The sequence below is a fragment of the Calonectris borealis genome, chromosome 1, assembly GCF_964195595.1.
Source record: "Calonectris borealis chromosome 1, bCalBor7.hap1.2, whole genome shotgun sequence".
NCBI classification, from domain to species: domain Eukaryota; kingdom Metazoa; phylum Chordata; class Aves; order Procellariiformes; family Procellariidae; genus Calonectris; species Calonectris borealis.
Genome location: NC_134312.1, coordinates 1,186,502 through 1,208,095, shown reverse-complemented (window position 1 = coordinate 1,208,095; position 21,594 = coordinate 1,186,502). Strand labels below are relative to the sequence as shown.

The following is a 21,594-nucleotide window of genomic DNA, read 5'->3' as shown; positions in this document are numbered from 1 at the left end:
CTGAGATGTACTGGGGGGACACTGGAAGGCACTGGGGGGCACTGGGGAGGCACTGGGAGGCACTGTGGGGGGGGCCCTGGGAGGCACTGGGGGGGCACTGAGATGTACTGGGGGGACACTGGAAGGCACTGGGGGGCACTGGGGAGGCACTGGGAGTCACTGGGAGGGCACTGGGAGGCACTGGGGGGGAGCATTAGGAGGGCACTGAGAGAGCAGTGGGAGGCACTGGGAGACACCGGGGCGGTTACAGCCCCCAGCCCTGCTCCCCTGGGGGGGCACTGGGAGGCACTGGGGGACACTGGGATGCACTGGGATGCACTGGGAGGGCACTGGGGAGGTTACAGCTCCCAGACCTGCTCCCCTGGGGGGGTACTGGAAGGCACTGGGATGAACTGGGGGGCACTGGGAGGCACTGAGAGGCCACTGGGAGGGCACTGAGAGGGCACTGGGATGAACTGGGGGGCACTGGGAGGGCACTGAGAGGGCACTGGGATGAACTGGGGGGCACTGGGAGTCGCTGGCAGCTGGGGAAGCCGGGGCTCCCCCACGTGGCATTTCCCGCGCTCACAGTCGCCACGCCCCCTGGGGGGCGGTGCCATCCTGACCACGTCCCTTAAAGGGCCCGCGCGGTGCCCCGCAGCCCGGGCGTGGGGCGTGGGTGCCGTGGGGCCCCTGTCCCGGGCGTGGGTGCCGTGGGGCCCCTGTCCCGGGCGTGGGTGCCGTGGGGCCCGTGCGGAGGTCCCGGGGTCCCCGGGCGCAGGGATGGGGCTGCCGGGGTCCCCGGGGTACCGTGGGGGTCCCCGGGGTGGGGGGTGCCCTTCCAGCACATCCCCCCACCCGTGACCCCGGGGCCACGAGTGGCCGTGGGCGGCTCTCGCTAAGAGGCTTGTGCGGGTGTTTGTCACTCAACCCACGGGGTCACCCGTGGCACCGTCACCACCGGCGGGACCCACAACAGCACCCACAGTCTGCCGGGGAGCACCCACGGGTGACCCCCCCCCGGGTGTGCGACGGCGGGGACGACCCACGTGTGGGTGTAACGCGGCTGGGTGCAAATGGGGGTGGGCACGTGCGTGGCACCGCGGGGGACGTGTGCTGCGGTGTACTGGGGTGCACTGGGAACGCTGGGATGTACTGGGGAGTGCTGGGGCGCACTGAGAGCACTGGATTCTACTGGGAGCACTGGGATGTGCTGGGGTGCACTGAGAGCACTGGGAGCGCTGCGATGCACTGGGGAGTGCTGGGGCGCACTGAGAGCACTGGATTGTACTGGGAGCACTGGGATGTGCTGGGGTGCACTGGGCGCACTGGACTGTACTGGGTTATATGGGGAGCACTGGAGTACACTGGGATGTACTGGAATGTACTGGGAGCACTGGGATGTACTGGGTTAAACTGGGAGCACTGGGATGTACTGGGGTGCACTGGGAGCACTGGGATGTACTGGGTTATACTGGGAGCACTGGGATGTACTGGGAACACTGGGGTGCATTGGGTTGTACTGGGAGCATTGGGAGTACTGGATTGTACTGGGATGTACTGGGAGCACTGGGAGCACTGGGGTGCACTGGGAACACTGGGGAGCACTGGGATGTGCTGGGGAGCACTGGGAGCACTGGTCTGTACTGGGATGTACTGGGAGCACTGGGATGTACTGGATTGTACTGGGAGCACTGGGATGTGCTGGGGAGCACTGGGAGCACTGGGATGTACTGGGATGTACTGGGGCCACTGGGAGCACGGGGAGCACGGGGGTGCACTGGGTTATACTGGGAGCGCTGGGAGCCGGCAGCAGCCCGGGCGCTGCTGCCCGTGACCTTGGCGCGTGGCCGCCGCCCCCCTCCCCCCACGCCCCTCCCCCCCGTAAATAGCCGGGCTAATCCCACGGCCACGCTAATCCCCGACAGCTGCCACGGCTGAGAAAGGCCCGTGGGGGGGGGGGGCACACGACCCCCACGCCCCACCCACCCCCCCCAGGACCGACCCCCGCCCCCCCCCCCCGTGCCTCAGTTTCCCCCGTGCCGTGACCGGGTTCCCACGGGGGGTGGGCGGAGCCGAGGGGGCGGGGCCGTCCCCCCCACGCACACCCACACCCCCCCCCACGCCATCCGAGGAAGGAGCAACAAGAGCAGCCGGGCCCCCCACGGGCACCCCACGGGACACGGGCACCCCCCCCGTGTCGTGTGTCCCTTGTCCCCCCACGGCCCCTCCACGCGTGACCTCCACTCCCACTTCATGGAGGCTTCTCCCGACCCTCCGGCGTGGTCCCCCACGGAGGTCGGGGTCTCCCACGCGGGACACGGCCACGAGACGGCGGCGCAGCGCTGCAGCACCCGGCTGCTGCGGGCCGGCCAGGAGGGCAGGTAGGGGCGGGGGGCGTCACGGGGGGGCTGTGCCGTGGGGGGGGGGGCCGTGGGGGGCTGTGCCGTGGGGAGGGTGTCTATGCTGTGGGGGGTCTATGCCGTGGGGGTCTGTGCCGTGGGTGGGGGGACCGTGGGGGTCTGGGTCGGGGGGGGGGGGACGACCGTGGGGGTCTGTGCCGTGGGGGGGGGGACCGTGGGGGTCTGGGTCGTGGGGGGGGGGACCGTGAGGGTCTGGGTCGTGGGGGGGGGACGACCGTGGGGGTCTGTGCCGTGGGGGAGCTGTGCCGTGGGGGGGGGACCGTGGGGGTCTGTGCCGTGGGGGTCTGTGCCGTGGGGGGGGGGGGGGTGTCAGTGCCGTGAGGGCAGTGCTGGGGGGGGGACGACTGTGCCGTGGGTGGGGGGTCGGGGAGGGGGTGGTGCCGTGGGGGGGGCCCGTGGGGGTCTGGGCCGTGGGGGGCAGTGCTGGGGGCGGGGGCTTTGGCATAGGGGGGTAGTGCCGGGGGGGGGGGGCTGTGCCGTGGGTGGGGGACCGGGTGGGGGGCTATGCTGGGGGGGGCGGGGGAGGGACGTCCCGTGGGGGGGCCGTGCCGTGGGTGGGGGGCCGTGGAGGTCCTGTGCCGTGGGGGGCTGTGCCGTGGGGGGTGTCTCGGGGGGGCTGAGTGGGACCCTGGAGGGGGGGGCTGGGCTCCGGGAGTCACCGGCGCGTCCGGCCGCGGCCTTGACCCTCCCCCTGCGCCGCGGGGGCCGGTTATTGCAGGCAGGGAGCGGGCAGCGCTAATCCCCCTGCCTGCACCCTGCCTGCGCCCGCCTATGCCCTGCCCGCGCCTGCCTGCACCCTGCCTGCACCCACTTGTGCCCTGCCTGCACCCGCCTGCACCCTGCCTGCACCCTGCCTGCACCCGCCTGCACCCTGCCTGCACCCCCCTGCACCCTGCCTGCCCCTGCCTGTACCCTGCCTGTACCCTGCCTGCCCCTGCCTGCACCCTGGATGCAGACCCTGGGGGGGTGCTTCCCCCAAGAGGGTGGCAGTGCCTCTCCCCCACCCGCCTGCCTGCAGGCAGGGGCAGGCAGGAGCAGGCCGGGTGCAGGCAGGGTGCAGGTAGGAGCAAGCCCGGTGCAGACAGGTGCAGGCAGGGGCAGGCAGGGTGCAGGTAGGAGCTGGCAGGGTGCAGGCAAGGGCAGGCCAGTGCAGGCAGGAGCAGGCCGGGTGCAAGCAGGGTGCAGGTAGGAGCAAGCAGGGAGCAGGCAGGAGCAAGCCGGGTGCAGACAGGTGCAGGCAGGGGCAGGCAGGGTGCAGGTAGGAGCTGGCAGGGTGCAGGCAAGGGCAGGCCAGTGCAGGCAGGAGCAGGACGGGTGCAGGCTGGGTACAGGCAGGGTGCAGGTAGGAGGAAGCTGGGGGCAGGCAGGAGCAGGCAGGGTGCAGGCAGGAGCAGGCAGGGCGTGGGCAGGGGCAGGCAGAAGCAGGCAGGAAGCGGGCAGGAGCAAGCAGGTGCAGGCAGGAGAGCAGGCAGGAGCAGGGAGGGTGCATGCGGGTGCAGGCAGGGTGCAGGCAGGAGCAAGACGGGTGCAGGCCAGGGCAGGCAGGAGCAGGCAGGAGCAGGCCGGGGCTGTTTTGCTGCCCGTGTCCCGCAGGGCCTCGTTAGCGGGCGGGTAACGAAGCCCCACGGGGCACAAACAGCTCCCAGCACCCGGGGGGGGGGTTGGGGGGGTCCCCGCAGCACCCGTGTGCGTGGGGTGGGGTGCTGGGCACAGCTGAAGGGGGGGCGGGGGGCACCCAAGGGAAGGGGCAGCACCTGAAGGGGCACCCAGAACGGGGGGGGGGGCACCCAAAACAGAGGAGGGGCACCCAAGGCAAAGGGGGGTCACCCACAAAAAAGGGGGCACCCAAAGCTAGTGGGGCACCCTAAAAAATGGGGTGCACCCAAAACAAGGGGTGGGCACCCATAAAAAAGGGGTGCCCCCAAAGCCGGTGGGGGCACCCAAGGCAAAGGGGGGCACCCAAAACAGAGGGGGGGCACCCAAAAAAAGGGGGTGCCCCCAAAGCCGGGGGTGGCCGGATTGGGCCCAGCGGGGGGTGGGGGTGCAGTGGGGCCGAGGGGGGTCACGGGTGTGCACGTGGCGTGGGGGGGCGTGCGCGCGCCGTGGGAAGCAGCGGGCGGGGCTGGCGCAGGGCGGCTCCGCCGGAGCGGGGCGGGGCGGTGGGCGGGGCGGTGGGCGGGGCGGGGTTTCCCCGCCCCGCCCACCGCCCCGCCCACCGCCCCGCCCCGCTCCGGCGCTCAGCGCCATGGGCGAGGGGGAGCCCAGGTAGCGGGTGGGGCGCGGGGGGAGTTACTGGGGAGGGGGGGGAGCAATGGGAGGGTACTGGGAGATTACTGGGACATGGAGGGGGCAGCAGTAGGGCGGTACTGGGGGGTTACTGGGACATGGCGGGGCAGCAGTGGGGGGGTACTGGGGCCTGCGGGCGAAGCACTGGGGGGGTTACTGGGGCCTGGGGGAGGTACTGGGGGGTTACTGGGACATGGAGGAGCAGCAGTGGGGGAGTACTGGAGGGTTACTGGGGCCTGGGGGAGAAGCACTGGGGGGATACCGGGAGGTTACTGGGGTATGGGGGAGCTACTGGGTAGTGGGTGGGCAGCAGTGCGGGGGTACTGGGAGGTTACTGGGGCCTGGGGGGGTACTGGGGGATTACTGGGGCTTGGGGGGGAAGCACTGGGGGGGGAACTGGGAGGTTACTGGGACATGGCGGGGCAGCAGTGGGGGGATACTGGGGCATGGGGAGGCCACTGGGTAATGGGAAGGCAGCAGTGGAGGGGTACTGGGAGGTTACTGGGGCCTGAGGGGGAAGCACTGGGGGGGTACTGCGAGGTTACTGGGACATGGGGGGACAGCAGTGAGGAGGTACTGGGGGGTTACTGGGGCCCGGGGGGGCTGTAATGGGGGGTTTCCTGGAAGTTACTGGGGGATGTGGGGCAGCAGTGGGGAGGGGGGATGGGGAAGGCTTACTGGGCCGCGGGGAGGTAGTGGGAGGCTACTGGGGGATGCGAGAAGGGTTACTGGGAGGCGCTGGGGGCTGGGGAAGCCGCGGCTTGGGGTGGTACTGGGGGCTGCTGGGAGGCGGGGGGGGCACTGGGAGGCGCTGGGGCAGGCTGGGAGGGGGGGGGCTGCGGCGGCCGGTCCCGGCACCTCCCCCCGGGGCGGTCCCGCCCACTGCCCCGCCCACTGCCCCGCCCACTGCCCCGCCCTGCGCCGGGGCCGCTGCGGGCACCGGCACCGCAACGCCCCAGGATCCCCCCGGGACCGAGACCCCCCCCACGGGACCCCCATCCACACCGGGACCCCCCCCACGGGACCGGGAACCCCCACCCGGGACCCCCGTCCATACCGGGACCCCCACCCGGGACCGCGACCCCCACCCGGGACCGGGACCCCCCCCACCCGGGACCCCCCCATCCACACCGGGACCCCCCCCCTCGCGGGACCGGCCCGGCCAGCCCAGGTGGGGATGCGGGTGGGGGTCCCGCTGTGGATGGGAGGTCCCGCGTGGGGGTCGCAGTCCCGGGTGGGGGGATGAGTTCTGCTCCCGGGTGGGGGTCCTGGTCCCGGGTGGGGGTCCCGGTGTGGGTGGGGGGGTCCCAGTCCTGGGGGGGGGTCCCGGGTGGGGGGGGTCCCTGTTCCAGATGGGGGTCGCAGTCCCGGCTTGGGGGATGAGTTCTGCTCCTGGGTGGGGGTCCTGGTCCTGGGTGGAGGTCCCGGTGTGGGTGAGGGGTCCCGGGTGGAGAGGTCCTGGTGCAGATGGGGGTCCTGGTCCACAGTGGGGGGGTTCTGGTGTGGGTGGGGGTCCCGGTCCCGGGTGGGGGGTCCTGGTCCTGGGTGGGGGTCCCAGTGTGGATGGGGTTCCCAGGTGGGGGGGTCCCGGTTCTGGGTGAGGGTCCCAGTGTGGATGGGGGGTCCTGGGTGGGGGAGTGCAGGTGGGGGTCCTGGTCCCGGGTGGGGGGGTGAGTTCCGCTCCTGGGTGGGGGTCCTGGTCCTGGGTGGGAGGTCCTGGTGTGGATGGGGGGTCCTGCATGGGGGGGTCCCGTTCCTGGGTGGGGGGGTCCCGGCACAGGTGGGGGTCCTGGTCCCGGGTGAGGGGTCCCAGTCTCAGATGGGGGATGGGTTCCGCTCCTGGGTGGGGGTCCCGGTCCCGGGTGGGGGGTCCCGGTGCGGGTGGGGGTCCCGGTGCCACGCCCTGTCCCACAGCATGGCCGACTACCTGATCAGCGGGGGCACCGGCTACGTGCCCGAGGACGGGCTGACGGCCCAGCAGCTCTTCGCCACCTCCGACGGCCTCACCTACAAGTACGTGTGACCCCCCCGGCACCCCTGGCCCCCCACCTGGGGGTCCCCCCCACCCCCGTCCCTGCGGGGCCCCAGCCTTGGGTGTCCCCACCCCAGCTCTGCTGTCCCCAGCCCAGCCCCATGGCCAACGTGGGATCAGGGGTCCCCAGGCACCATCGTCCCCATGGGGCCACCTTGGGTCTTCCCATCCCACCCAGGATGTCCCCACCCCAGCCCCATGGCCTCTATGGGATCGGGGGTCCCCAGGCACCATCGTCCCCGTGGGGCCACCTTGGGTGTCCCCGTCCCACCCAGGATGTCCCCACCCCAGCCCCATGGCCTCTGTGGGATCGGGGGTCCCCAGGTGCCATCGTCCCCGTGGGGCCACCCAGGGTGTCCCCATCCCACCACCAGTGTCCCCCTCCCAGCCCCATGGCCTCTATGGGGTCAGGGCTCTGTGGGCACTGCTGTCCCCATGGGCCACCTCGAGTGTCCCCATCCCATCTTGGGTGTCCCCACCCCAGCTCTGCTGTCCCCCTCCCAGCCCCATGGCCTCTATGGGGTCAGGGGTACCCAGGCACCATCGTCCCCATGGGGCCACCTCGAGTGTCCCCATCCCATCTTGAGTGTCCCCATCCCAACCCCATAGTCTCTATGGGATCAGGGGTCCCCAGGCATCATCATCGCCGTGGGGCCACCCAGGGTGTCCCCATCCCACCCAGGGTGTCCCCACCCCAGCCCCATGGCCTCTGTGGGATCGGGGGTCCCCAGGCGCCATCGTCCCCATGGGGCCACCTTGGGTGTGCCCACCCCACCTCAGGTGCCACCCCGTGCTCGGGGGTCCCCAGGCCCCGCTGTCCCCGTGGGGCCGTCCCTGGTGTCCCCACCCCACCTTGGTGTCCCCATCCCGGCCCCATGGCCGGGGGCTCAGGACTCCCCGGGCACCGCCAGCCCCACGGGACCCCCTGGGGTGCCCCCCCGCCGGCTTGGGTGCCCCCATGGGCTGGGGGGGCTGCGGGGGGGTCCCAGCCATGGCGACCCCCCCCCTTCATCCCCCCACCAGTGACTTCCTCATCCTCCCCGGCTTCATCGACTTCACGGCGGATGAGGTGGTGAGTCCTGGCCCCCCCGCCCGGGGCCCCCCCGGTGACGTCCCTGTGCCCCTCCCCCCGGGTGATGTCCCCATGCCCCCCCGGGTGACGTCCCTGTGCCCCCCCAGGGTGACATCCCCGTGCCCCCCCGGGTACCCCCCCCGCACCCTCCCAGGGTGATGTCCCCGTCCCCCCCTGGGGTGACATCCCCATGACCCCCCAGGGTGACATTTCTGTGCCCCCCCCCAGGGTGACGTCCCCGTGCCCCCCCCCGGGGTGGTGGTGGGACAACATGGCCTGGGGCCACCCTGGATTTTTGGGGGTGGGGGGGTGGGGGGGGCCGCACCCCCTGGCTCAGCGATGTGGGGGGCTGCCGGGACACCCATGGGCCGGGGGGGGGGGGGTCCCCCCGGTGCTGGGGGGCGCGGGGGGGCCAGGAGGGAGAAGGGTCCCTGCCCCCCCAGGACCTGACCTCGGCGCTGACCCGCAAGATCACCCTGAAGACCCCCCTCATCTCCTCCCCCATGGACACCGTCACCGAGGCCGACATGGCCATCGCCATGGCCGTGAGGCACCGGGGGGGCGGGGGGCACCCCGGGGGGCACCCCCGGGGATCGCAGGGGGATGGGGGGGGCACCCTGGGGACGGAGGGGGGCCCTGGGGGTGGGGGGGGACCCGGGGGGCACCCAAGGGGGATCCCTGGGGGCAGTGGGGGGGGCACCCCAGGGGGCGGGGGGGGACGCCGGGGGTTGGGGGGGCACCCCAGGGATCGGGGGGGGGGGATTCTGGGGGCTGGGGGGGGCACCCTGGGGTGCAGGGGATTGCAAGGGGGTCAGGAGGGCACCTTGGGGGGTGGGGGGGGCACCCCAGGGATCAGGGGGGGCACCCTGTGGCATGGGGGGGGGCACCCCAGGGGGCAGGGGGGGGATCCTGGGGGCTGGGGGGGGCACCCCAGGGCACAGGGGATTGCAGGGGGTCGAGGGGGGCACCCTGGGGGGTGGGGGGGGCACACCAGGGAGCGGGGGGGCACCCTGTGGTGTGGGGGGGGCACCCCAGGGGGCAGGGGGGGGATTCTGGGCGCCAGGGGGGGCACCCTGGGGTGCAGGGGATCGCAGGGGGGTCGAGGGGGGCCCCCTGGGGGGCGGGGGGACATGGGTGCAGGGGGGGTGCCCACCCGCAGGTGGGTTGGGGGGGGCAGGGTGGGGGTGTGCGCACCCCCGGGGGGATCGGGGGATGCATGGGTGCAGGGGGGGGGTGCCCAGCCCCAGGGGTGGGTTGGGGGACATGGGTGCCGGGTGGGGGTGCAGGGTGGGGGTGCAGGGTGGGGGGATCCCCCCCCAGGGGGGTCACAGGCGTGTGGCTGCGGGGTCAGGGTGCCCGTCCCCACGCGGGATGGGGGTGCAGGGTCGGGGTGCTCACCCCTGTCTGATTTGGGGGTGCAGGGTCGGGGTGCTCACCCCTGTCTGGGGGGTGCAGGGTTGGGGGTGCAGGGTTGGGGGTGCAGGGTTGGGGTGCCCACCCCTCTCTGACTTGGGGGTGCAGAGTTGGGGTGCCCACCCCTCTCTGGTTTGGGGGTGCAGGGTTGGGGTGCTCACCCCTGTCTGATTGGGGGGTGCAGGGTTGGGGGTGCAGGGTTGGGGTGCCCACCCCTCTCTGACTTGGGGGTGCAGGGTAGGGATGCCCACCCCTGTCTGATTTGGGGGTGCAGGCTCAGGGTGCTCACCCCTTTCCAGGTTGGGCGTGCAGTGTTGGGGTGCCTACCCCTGTCTGATTGGGGGTGCAGGGTCAGAGTGCCCACCCCTGTTTGATTTGGGGGTGCAGGGTGGGGGTGCAGGGTCAGAGTGCCCACCCCTGTTTGATTTGGGGGTGCAGGCTCAGGGTGCTCACCCCTTTCCAGATTGGGGGTGCAGGGCTGGGGTGCCCACCCCTGTCTGATTTGGGGGTGCAGGGTCAGGGTGCCCATCCCCATGTGGGTTGGGGGTGCAGCGTTGGGGTGCCCACCCCTCAGCGCAGGGGGCACCCGCTGACCCCCCGTGTCCCCCCCCCCCAGCTGATGGGCGGCATCGGCATCATCCACCACAACTGCACCCCCGAGTTCCAGGCCAACGAGGTGCGCAAGGTGAAGGTAAGGGGGGGGGGGTCCCCCAAAGCGGCGGCCCCCCCGCCCCGCCCCCCCGCCTGCCCCCCGCCTCTGCCTCCCTCCCCCCAGAAGTTCGAGCAGGGCTTCATCACGGACCCGGTGGTGATGAGCCCCACGCAGACGGTGGGGGAGGTGCGGGAGGCCAAGCTGCGCCACGGCTTTTCGGGGATCCCCGTCACCCAGACGGGGCGGATGGGCAGCAAGCTGGAGGGGATCGTCACCTCCCGCGACATCGACTTCCTCGCCGAGAGGGACCAGGGCACCCGCCTGGCCGAGGTGGGGGGGGCGGGGGGTGTAGGAATGGGGGGGGGGGCAGGGGTGGGGGGCAGGGGTGGGGGGCAGGGGTGGGATGTGGGATGTGGGGTGGGGGGGATATGGGGTTGGGGGGGACGTGGGGCAGGGGTGGGATGTGGGGTGGGGGGGATATGGGGTTGGGGGGGACGTGGGGCAGGGGGGACGTGGGGGTGTGGGGCAGAGGTGGGGGGCAGGGGTGTGGGGCAGGGTGGGACGTGGGGCAGGGGTGGGATGTGGGGTGGGGGGGACGTGGGGCAGGGGGGACGTGGGGGTGTGGGGCAGAGGTGGGGGGCAGGGGTGTGGGTCAGGGTGGGACGTGGGGCAGGGATGGGATGTGGGGTGGGGGGGATATGGGGTTGGGGGGGACGTGGGGCAGGGGGGACGTGGGGGTGTGGGGCAGAGGTGGGGGTAGGGGTGGGGGTCAGGGTGGGACGTGGGGCAGGGGTGGGATGTGGGGTGGGGGGGATATGGGGTTGGAGGGGACATGGGGCAGGGGGGACGTGGGGGTGGGGGGCAGGGGTGTGGGTCAGGGTGGGACGTGGGGCAGGGGTGGGATGTGGGGTGGGGGGGGACGTGGGGCAGGGGGGACGTGGGGGTGGGGGGCAGAGGTGGGGGGCAGGGGTGTGGGTCAGGGTGGGACGTGGGGCAGGGGTGGGATGTGGGGTGGGGGGGGACGTGGGGCAGGGGGGACGTGGGGGTGGGGGGCAGAGGTGGGGGGCAGGGGTGTGGGTCAGGGTGGGACGTGGGGCAGGGGTGGGATGTGGGGTGGGGGGGTGCGGGGGTGTGGGGCAGGGGTGGAGGGGCGGGGGGGTTGGAGGATGTTGGTGGGATGTGGGGCAGGGGTGGGATGTGGGGTGGGGGGGATGTGGGATTGGGGGGGACATGGGGCAGGGGGGGTGTGGGGGTGAGGGGCAGGGTGGGGGGCAGGGTGGGACATGGGGCAAGGATGGGATGTAGGGTAGGGGGGATGTGGGGCGGGGGGGATGTGGGGCAGGGGGGTGTGGTGTGGGGGTGTGGGGCAGGGGTGGGATGTGGGGGGGGGATGTGGGGTGTGGGGGGGCATGGGGCAGGGGTGAGATGTGGGGTGGGAGGGACGTGGGGCAGGGGGGACGTGGGGCAGGGGCGGGAGGTAGGGGTGGGACATGGGGCAGGGGGGTGTGGGGGTGTAGGGCGGGGGTGGAGGGGCGGGGGGGGTCGGAGGACGTTGGTGGGACGTGGAGTGGGGGTGGGATGTGGGGTGGGGGGGACGTGGGGGGGATGTGGGGCAGGGGCAGGTCGCCGGGCTGGCCCAGGCCAGGTGGCGGGGGGGTGCGGGGGGGGCGCAGCCCGTGGTGGCCCCGGTCCCCTCCCCGCTCCCCCCGGGTGACGGTGGCCACGCAGGTGATGACGAAACGCAACGACCTGGTGGTGGCTCCCGCCGGCGTCACCCTCAAAGAGGCCAACGAGATCCTGCAGCGCAGCAAGAAGGGTACGGGGACAGCACCCCCGCCGTCCCCGGGGCCACCCCCGCGTCACCCCCACCCCGCGGCCACCCCCCTGTCCCCCTGTCCCTTGGGGTCACCCCCACGTCCCCCTGTCCCCATCCCCTGGGGTCACCTCTATGTCACTCTGTCCCTTGGGGTCACCTCCATGTCACCCCATCCCTGGCATCACCTCCATGTCCCCCGCCCCTGGGGTCACCTCTGTGTCCCCCTGTCCCTGGGGTCACCTCCACGTCCCCCTGTCCCCATCCCTTGGGGTCACCTCTACGTCAGCCTGTCCCTTGGGGTCACCCCCATGTCCCCCTGTCCCCATCCCTGGGGTCACCCCTGTGTCCCCCTGTCCTCATCTCTTGGGGTCACTTCTGTGTAACCCTGTCCCTTGGGGTCACCTCCATGTCACCCTGTCCCCATCCCTGGGGTCAGCCCCATGTCCCCCTGTCCCCATCCCTGGGGTCACCCCTGTGTCCCCCTGTCCTCATCTCCTGGGGTCACCTCCACGTCACCCCATCTCTTGGGGTCACCCCCATGTCCCCCCGTCCCCATCCCTGGCGTCACCTCTGTGTCGTCCCCCCCCCCAGGGAAGCTGCCCATCGTTAACGACAGTGACGAGCTGGTGGCCATCATCGCCCGCACGGACCTGAAGAAGAACCGGGAGCACCCTCTGGCCTCCAAGGACGCCCGCAAGCAGCTGCTGTGCGGGGCGGCCATCGGCACCCGCGAGGACGACAAGTACCGGCTGGACCTGCTGGTGCAGGCCAGCGTCGACCTGGTGGTGCTGGTGGGTGGGGGGCGGCGGGGGCACCCCCCGCCCGGGGGCGGGCACCCCCCCGCGGCTGCTCCCCACCCCGCGGCACCCCAGTCCTCCCCCTGCCCTGCACCCCGCAGCACCCCAAATCCCTGCCCCACTGCACCCCAACCCTCTCCCTGCCCTGCACCCCGCAGCACCCCAAATCCCCGCCCCATGGCACCCCAAACCTCTGCCCGGCTTCCCCCCCACTGCACCCCAACATTCCCACCCCACTGCACCCCAATCTTCCCCCTCCCCTGCACCCCACAGCACTCCAAATCCCCACCCCATGGCACCCCAATCCTCCCCCTGCCCTGCACCCCACAGCACCCCAAATCCCTGCCCCACTGCACCCCAATCCTCTCCCTGCCCTGCACCCCACAGCACCCCAAATCCCCGCCCAATGGCACCCCAATCCTCCCCCTGCCCTGCACCCCACAGCACCCCAAATCCCTGCCCCACTGCACCCCAATCCTCTCCCTGCCCTGCACCCCACAGCACCCCAAATCCCCGCCCCATGGGACCCCAATCCTCCCCCTCCCCTGCACCCCGCAGCACCCCAAATCCCCACCCCATGGCACCCCAATCCTCCCCCTGCCCTGCACCCCACAGCACCCCAAATCCCTGCCCCACTGCACCCCAATCTTCCCCCTACCCTGCTCCCCACCCCAAATCCCCGCCCCGTGGCACCCCAATCCTCCCCTGCCCTGCACCCCATGGCTCCCCAAACCCCTGCCCCCCCCGTGCTGTGCCCCCCCCCAACCCCTGTGTCCCCCCACCTGTGCCCCACCCCGTGCCCCCCCCAGCCCTGTCCCCCCCAGCAGTGCCCCCCACCGTGCCCCCCCCAGCTGTGACCCCCCAGCTGTGACCCCCCAGCCGAGCCCCCCCCCAGCCGAGCCCCCCCAGCCGTGTCCCCCCCAGCCGTGTCCCCCCCAGCCGAGCCCCCCCAGCCGTGTCCCCCCCAGCCGTGTCCCCCCCAGCCGAGCCCCCCCCAGCTGAGCCCCCCCCAGCCGAGCCCCCCCCAGCTGTGATCCCCCAGCCGTGTCCCCCCCAGCCGAGCCCCCCCAGCCATGCCCCTCCAGCCGTGCCCCCCCCCCCCCAGCCGTGTCCCCCCCCCCAGCTGTGCCCCTGCCAGCCGAGCCCCCCCCAGCCGAGCCCCCCCCAGCCGAGCCCCCCGTGTCCCCCCAGGACTCGTCGCAGGGGAACTCCATCTACCAGGTCAGCATGATCCACTACATCAAGCAGAAGTACCCCGACCTGCAGGTGGTCGGGGGCAACGGTGAGGGGGCTCGGGGGGGCGGGGGGCACGGGGGGGGGCCGGGGGGCAGGAGGGCGGGGGGGTGTGGGGGGCACGGGGGGGCCGTGGGGCGGGGGGGTGCAGGGGGCAGGGGGGTGGAGGGGCACGGGGGGGGCCATGGGGCAGGGGGGTGGGGGGGGTACGGGGGGGCCGTGGGGGGGGGGGTGCGGGGGGCACGGGGGTGCAGGGGGCACAGAGGGGCAGGGGGGGGCCGTGGGGCAGGGGGCACGGAGGGCAGGGCGGTGGGGGGGGTGCAGGAGGGCACGGGGGGGCCGTGGGGCAGGGGGGTGCAGGGGGCACAGGGGGGCGGTGGGGCAGGGTGCAGGGGGGTGCAGGAGGGCACGGGGGGGCCGTGGGGCAGGGGGTCTCAGGGGGGTGCGGGGGGCACAGGGGGGCAGGGGGGGGCCGTGGGGCAGGGGGGTGCAGGGGGCACAGGGGGGCGGTGGGGCAGGGTGCAGGGGGGCACAGGGGGGCGGGGGGGGGCCATGGGGCAGGGGGGGGCAGGGGGCACGGGGGGCAGGGCGGTGGGGGGGGTACGGGGGGCACGGGGGGGCCGTGGGGCAGGGGGGTGCAGGGGGCACAGGGGGGTGGTGGGGCAGGGTGCAGGGGGGTGCAGGAGGGCACGGGGGGGCCGTGGGGCAGGGGGTCTCAAGGGGGGTGCAGGGGGCACAGGGGGGCAGGGGGGGGCCGTGGGGCAGGGGGTCTCAGGGGGGTGCGGGGGGCACGGGGGGGCCATGTGGCAGGGGCGTGGGGTGCTTGGGGCTGGGGTTGGGGGGTCGTGGGGCGGGGACAGGACAGGGGGGTGGGGTGCAAGGGGATGGGGTGCCGGGAGGTGGGGTGCACAGCAGGGGGAGGATTGGGGGGTCATGGGGTGAGGAGCAGGGCAGGGGGAGGATGGGGGTGCTGCAGGGCAAGGAATTGGGGTGCCGTGGGGTGGGGAGCTGGGTGGGGGTTTGGGGTGCAACGGGATGCAAGGCAGGGAGAAGATTGGGGTGTCATGGGGCGGGGAGCAGGACAGGGGGGTGGGGTGCAAGGGGATGGGGTGCCGCGAGGTGGGGTGCACGGCAGGGGGAGGATTGGGGGGTCATGGGGTGGGGAGCCGGGTGGGGGAGGATGGGGGTGCTGCAGGGCAAGGAATTGGGGTGCCATGGGGTGGGGTGCAGGGTGGAGGGAGAACTGGGGTGTCATGGGGTAAAGATTTGGGTGCCATGGGGCGGGGAGCTGGGCAGGGGTTTGGGGTGCAACGGGACGCAAGGCAAGGAGAGGACTGGGGTGCCATGGGCCGGGGATTTGGGGTGCCGCGGGGTGGGGTGCAGGGTGGGGGAAGGATGGGGGTGCCACGCGGCAGGGGTTTGGGGTGCAGCGGGGTGAGCTGCAGGACTGGGGGGAGGACTGGGGTGCCGTGGGTCACGGCTGCAGGAACCGGGGTGCTGGGGGGGGGGGGGGCTGTCCCGGGAGCGGGGTCCCCCCCGTCCCGCCGGGTGCCTGACGGCGCGGGCGCCCCCCCCCGCGCGCAGTGGTGACGGCCGCCCAGGCCAAGAACCTGATCGACGCCGGCGTGGACGCGCTGCGGGTGGGCATGGGCTGCGGCTCCATCTGCATCACCCAGGAAGGTGCGTGGCACTGCCCCGGCGCCCCCCGGCACGGCGCGGTGACCCCCCCCCCGGCACGGCACCGTGACCCCCCCCGGCACGGCGTGGTGCCCCCCCCGGCACGGCGCGGTGCCCCGGCGGGCGCTGACCCCTCTCCGGCAGTGATGGCGTGCGGGCGGCCGCAGGGGACGGCGGTCTACAAGGTGGCCGAGTACGCCCGGCGCTTCGGCGTGCCCGTCATCGCCGACGGCGGCATCCGCACCGTGGGGCACGTGGTGAAGGCGCTGGCGCTGGGGGCCTCCACCGGTGAGCGGGGGGGGGGGGCTCGGGGGGCAGGGGCACCCGCGGTGGTGCCCACTCTGGGGGTCTCACGGCCATCACGCCCCTGCACCCACCGTGCTGCCCACTATGGAGGGGGTGCCCAGACTGGTGCCCGCCCTGGGGGTCCCGTGGCCAGTGTCCCCCTGCACCCATCGTGGTGTCCGCCGTGGGGGGGTCTCATGGCCGTTGTCCCCCCGCACCCACAGTGGTGCCCACCATGGAGGGGGTGCCCACCCTGTGGGGGTCTTATGGCCATCATCCCCCCTGCATCCACCGTGGTGCCCACCCTGGGGGCCTCACACCTGCCCCCCCCACACCCACTGTGGTGCCCACCATAGAGGGTGTGCCCGTAGTGATGCCCACCCTGGGGGTCTCATGGCTATCACCCCCCCTGCACCCACCATGGTGCCCACCCTTGGGGGGTGCCCATACTAGTGCCCACCCTGGGGGTCTCATGGCCATCCCCCCCCCTGCACCCACCATGGTGCCCACCCTGGGGGTCTCACGGCCATCCCCCCCCAGCACCCACCATGGTGCCCACCCTGGGGGGGTGCCCGGGGTGCCCATACTGGTGCCCACCCTGGGGGTCTCACGGCCATCCCCCCCCAGCACCCACCATGGTGCCCACCCTGGGGGGGTGCCCGGGGTGCCCATACTGGTGCCCACCCTGGGGGTCTCACGGCCATCCCCCCCCAGCACCCACCATGGTGCCCACCCTGGGGGTCTCACGGCCGTCCCCCCCCCCACACACCCACCGTGGCGCCCACCCTGGGGTGCCCCCCGCGGTGCCCGGGGCTCTGACGGCCGCCCCCCGCAGTGATGATGGGGTCCCTGCTGGCGGCCACCACGGAGGCGCCGGGCGAGTTCTTCTTCTCGGAGGGGGTGCGGCTGAAGCAGTACCGCGGCATGGGCTCCCCCGACGCCATGGAGAAGAGCGGCGGCAGCCAGAAACGCTACTTCAGGTACGTCCCGGGGGGGCTGGGGGGGTCCCTGACCCCCAGCCCTCACCCCCCCGCTCTGCGTGTGCCCCCCCAGCGAGGGTGACAAGGTGAAGGTGGCGCAGGGGGTCTCGGGCTCCGTCCAGGACAAGGGCTCCATCCATAAGTTCGTTCCCTATTTGATCGCCGGGATCCAGCACGGCTGCCAGGACATCGGGGCCAGGAGCCTCTCCGTGCTCCGGTGAGCTGGGGGGGGACACGGGGGACAAGGGGGGGGGGTCACCCGGCCCCACCGACCCCCCCCCGCCACCCTCCGCCAGGTCCATGATGTACTCGGGGGAGCTGAAGTTCGAGAAGAGGACCATGGCGGCGCAGATCGAGGGGGGGGTCCACGGGCTCCACTCGTAAGTGGGGGACGGGCGGGGCAGGGGGGCTCGGGGACGCTGCGGCAGGCACCACGTCAGATCCGGCTCCTGTGCCCCCCCCAGGGCGGGGAGGGGGGGGCAGGTACCCGGTTACCCCAGTGCCAGGCATGGGGGGGGCACCCGGTTACCCCCGTGCCAGGTATGGGGGGGCACCCAGTTACCCCAGCACCGGGTATGGGGGGAGCACCTGGTTTTCCCAGCCCCGGGTATGGGGGGGCACATGGTTACCCCAGTGCCGGGTATGGGGGGCACCCAGTTACCCCAGTGCCGGGTGCAGTGGTGGGTTGGGTACCCCATTGCCCCAGTTCTGGGTATGGGGGGCCCCAGGGCCCCCTTTGCCCAGATATTGGGGAGGGTCCCATGGCCCCCATTGCCCCAGCACCAGGTATTGGGGGTCCCAGACCCCCCCATTGCCCCAGTACCAGCTACTGGGGGGGGGCAGGCACCCCATTGCCCCAGCACCCAGTACGGGGGTCCCAGACACCCCATTCCCCCAGCACTGGGTACTGGGGGGGGGTCCCATGCCCCCCATTGCCCCAGTGCCAGGTATTGGGGGTCCCTGACACCCCATTGCCCCAGTGCAGAGTATTGGGGGTCCCTGGCCCCCCCTTGCCCCGGTGCCGGGTGTGGACTGGCGTGGCCGTGCTGGGGGCCCGAGGCACGGGGCGGGAGGGGGTGCTGCACCCAGGGGAGACCCCCAGCCGGGGTCAGTGCTGCCCCCCCCAATGACAGTCGGGGTGCGGGCTGGGGGCAGCGGTTGCTTTAATTCACCCCGTGGGGTGCCCGCACCGGGAGCGGGGGGTGAGCACCCACCGGCCCCCCAGCCCACCCCGCCTGGGTGGCACCCGGTTGCACCGGGGGCTTCTCCTCCCGGTCCCCCCCGAGACGGTGCAGCACTTTTGGCGTCCGTGGGGAGGCGGGGCTTGTGCAAGGGGGCGGGGCTTGTGCAAGGGGGCGGGGCTTCTTGTGGCTGGCGGAGCTGGTTGGCCAGTTGGGTGGCGGGCTTGTGGCCGGTTGCTGGTTGGCTGCTGGTTGCTTGGCTGCGGTGCTGGTTGGCTGTGGTTGGCTGGCTAGTTGAGATGCTGGTTGGCTGGCCAGGATGCTGGTTGGCTGTGGTTGGTCAGCTGGTTGAGGTGCTGGTTGGTTGGCTGGGATACGGGTCGGTCTGTTGGTTGGCTGGCCAGGATGCTGGTTGGCTGTGGTTGGTTGCCTCATTGGCCAAGATGCTGGTTGGCTGGTTGAGATGCTGGTCAACTGGCTGGTTGGCTGGCCAGGATGCTGGTTGGCTGTGGTTGGTCAGCTGGTTGAGGTGCTGGTTGGTTGGTTGGCTGGGTTACTGGTTGGCCGGCTGGTTGGCTGACCAGAATGCTGATTGGCTGTGATTGGTCAGGTGGTTGGGATGCTGGTTGGCTGGTTGGTTAGCTAGCTGGTTGTTCGGCCAGGATGCTGCTTGGCTGGCTAGTTGGTTGGCCGGCATGCTGGTTGGTTGGCTGGTTGGTTGGCCAGGATGCTGGTTGGTTGGCTAGTTGATTGTCTGGTTGGCTAGCCAGGATGCTGGTTGGTTGGCTGGTTGGTTGGCCAGGATGCTGGTTGGTTGGCTAGTTGATTGTCTGGTTGGCTAGCCAGGATGCTGGTTGGTTGGCTGGTTGGTTGGCCAGGATGTTGGTTGGTTGGCTGGTTGGTTGGCCAAGATGCTGATTGGATGGCTCGTTGGTTAGCCGGGATGCTGTTTGGTTGGCTGGTTGGTTGGCCGGGATGCTGGTTGGTTGGCTGGTTGGTTAGCTAGGATGCTGGTTGGTTGGCTGGTTTGTTGGCCAGGATGCTGGTTGGTTGGCTGGTTGGTTAGCCAGGATGCTGGTTGGTTGGCTGGTTTGTTGGCCAGGATGCTGGTTGGTTGGCTGGTTGGTTAGCCAGGATGCTGGTTGGTTGGCTGGTTGGTTGGCCAGGATGTTGGTTGGTTGGCTGGTTAGTTGAGTGGTTGGCTAGCCAGGATGCTGTTTGGTTGGCTGGTTGTTTGGCCAGGATGCTGGTTGGCTGGCGGGTCGGCTGACCAGGATGCTGGTTGGCCAGTTGGCCGCCTCGGCCATACTCTCCATGAGCCGTGCCCAGACAAGGCCGGGTCAGGCCCGGGCAGTCGTGGTGCTGCCGGCACCGCTCGGGGTGAAGCCGGGCAGCGGTTCGGGGTGGCACGTCCTCACCGGCCGCCAGGCGTCCGCCTCGGCGGGGACAGAGCCAGGGTGCCGGTGCCGGGCGGTGCAGTTGGAGCACGGTGCCGGTGCTGGGTGCCTTGGCTGGACCGTGGTGCCAGTGCTGGGCGGCTCGGTTGGAGCGTGGTGCCAGGATCCCAGGTCTGGTGGCCAGCCCGGTCAGAGTGCATTACTGGTGCTGGGTGGCTCGGTCACGGCACGGTGCCGGTGCCAGCCCGGTTTGGTCAGAGCATGGTGCTGGTGCCGGGTGGTGCCGGTGCCAGGAGGCTCAGTCAGAGCACGGTCCTGGAGCCCGGTGACTTGGAGCTGCCGGTGCCAGGATCCTCGGTCGAGCGCAGTGCCGGTGCCGGACGGCTCAGCCGGAGCGTGGTGCCGGTGCTGGCGCCAGGAGGTTCGGTCGAGCACGGTGCGGTGCCAGGTCGCAGGGTCAGAGCGCGGTGCTGACGTCTGTCCGGATCCCGGTGCTGGTACCAGGCGGCTTGGCCGGATCGCGGTGCCGGTGCCGGTGCTGGTGCGTCCGGGCGGGGGCCGGGGGGGTTGCCGTCCCGCGTGCCGGGCCGGGGTGACCGTGTAACCTTCTCTCTCTTTCCTGCCCATGCCGCCGCCGTAGCTTTACGGTTCTGCCACGTAAGTACCGGCTCGCGCCCCCCTCCCGCCGGGGCCGCGGGGTGATGGGGGGGCAGGCAGGGTCGGGGGGGGGCTGCTGGTGATGGGGGGACCCGCAGCCCCCCACCCCCCACATGGAGACGGGGGCTCAGGGAGCTGGGGGGGCACCCCCCCATTTCCCAGCCAGGATCTGACGTGGTGCCGGCGGCAGCGGGGGGGGGGGGGACAACCGCGGGGTCCGGGGGTGCGGGACCCCCCCCCCCGCTCACCCCCCCTCCCTCTGCCCCCCAGTTACGAGAAGCGGCTGTACTGAGGAGGGGCCGCGCGCCGGGACCCCCCGCCCGGCCCCCGCCGGCCCCCCCCCGGCCCCCCGCCACCGCCGCCGCTAGTGCCGCGCCGGGACGCCGCCGGGGCTGGCTTTGCACTACGGGCTGGACCCCTGGCCAGCCCCTCCCCCGCCGGCACCCCACGGCCACGGGGCTGCCGGGGCCCCCCCGCCTGCCCCCCCCAGCACCCACCTGGGACCACGCGGCTTTTGGGGGGCCCCGGGGTGCTGCACCCTCTAGGGCTGGGTAGGACGTAGCACCCGCTGCTTGCCCCCCCCCCATGAACCCCACTTTGCTCCTGCTGGGGGGGGCGCGGGGGAAGGGACTGGCCCCCCCCGACCCCCGACGGGACTCCCTGCCGGCGCGGGGGGGGGCTGGGGGGGCTGCCCCGTCCCCCCCCAGCCGGGGGTTACTGTGGGGGCAGCAGCAGCCCCCCCGCCCCCCAGGGGGCCCCCCCGCCCCGCGGCCCCCCCGGCAGGCTGGAGGGGGGGAGGGGCGCCGGGGCCGGCACCGCGCTGTATCCAGGTATTAATAAAGTAATGGAGCATCCGGCACCGCCCCCGCCTGTCCCCCCGCCCGCGCGGGCAGCACCGGGCACCGGCTGGCACACCGTGGCACAGGTTGGCACACCACGGCATGGGTTGGCACACCGTGGCGTGGGTTGGCACACCGCGGCAGGTGTTGGCACACCGCGGCACGGGTTGGCACACCGCGGCAGGGGTTGGCACACCGCGGCACGGGTTGGCACACCGCGGCAGGGGTTGGCACACCGTGGCGTGGGTTGGCACACCGCGGCACGGGTTGGCACACCGCGGCAGGGGTTGGCACACCGCGGCAGGGGTTGGCATACCGCGGCAGGGGTTGGCACACCGCAGCACGGGTTGGCACACCGTGGCGTGGGTTGGCACACCGCGGCACGGGTTGGCACACCGCGGCACACATGGCAGAGCCTTACATGCTCTGTGGCACGGCTTGGCACAGCCTGGCACGGCTCTGCCGCCATGGCACAGCCTGACATGGCTTGGCATGCCCTGGCACGGGTTGGCAGGCTGTGACACAGCCTTGCACACCCTGGGGACAGCTTTGTCACCTGGGGCACAGTGTTGCACGCTTGGCATGGGCTTGCACACCGTGGCACGGGTTTGCACGCCACGGGCATGATTTTCCACACCATGGCACAGCCTTGCACGCCGTGGGCGTGCTTTTCCTCACTGTGGCACAGGTTTGCACACCGTGGGCATGAGCTTGCACACCACAGCACAAGTTGGCACACACGGGGGTGTCTTTGCACCATGGCACAGCCTTGCACACCATGACACGGCTTTGCACGCCGTGGGCATGCTTTTCCACACCGTGGCACAGCCTGGCACACTGTGGCATGGCTTTGCACGCCGTGGGCATGCTCTCCT

At 72.3% G+C, this 21,594-nt stretch overlaps 1 protein-coding gene across 5 annotated transcripts; it reads left to right on the top strand.

The window, feature by feature from the left end:
* The first annotated feature begins 4,611 nt into the window (after positions 1-4,611).
* On the top strand, positions 4,612-20,737 carry IMPDH1 (inosine monophosphate dehydrogenase 1). Of its 5 annotated transcripts, none has more exons than XM_075141373.1 (15): positions 4,612-4,667; positions 6,603-6,701; positions 7,744-7,792; positions 8,263-8,337; positions 9,822-9,896; positions 9,981-10,187; positions 11,586-11,673; positions 12,265-12,464; positions 13,662-13,752; positions 15,288-15,383; positions 15,525-15,668; positions 16,501-16,645; positions 16,719-16,862; positions 16,942-17,025; positions 20,151-20,737. In XM_075141373.1, the coding sequence occupies exons 1-15, from the start codon at positions 4,648-4,650 to the stop codon at positions 20,170-20,172; spliced, it is 1,539 nt and encodes a 512-aa protein (XP_074997474.1). In that variant the 5' UTR covers positions 4,612-4,647; the 3' UTR covers positions 20,173-20,737. The 5 variants fall into 5 exon arrangements, with proteins under 5 accessions (XP_074997474.1, XP_074997453.1, XP_074997445.1 ...); XM_075141352.1 differs by having other exon boundaries at positions 8,236-8,337; positions 9,984-10,187; XM_075141344.1 differs by having other exon boundaries at positions 8,236-8,337.
* The last annotated feature ends 857 nt before the right edge of the window (positions 20,738-21,594 follow it).

Excerpts from the sequence above, each read along its gene's own strand:
- IMPDH1 (XM_075141344.1), top strand. The coding sequence starts at position 4,648 with ATGGGCGAGGGGGAGCCCAG. Across the intron at positions 6,702-7,743 it reads TCCGACGGCCTCACCTACAA|TGACTTCCTCATCCTCCCCG; the intron begins GTACGTGTGACC and ends TCCCCCCACCAG. Across the intron at positions 17,026-20,150 it reads GGGGTCCACGGGCTCCACTC|TTACGAGAAGCGGCTGTACT; the intron begins GTAAGTGGGGGA and ends TCTGCCCCCCAG.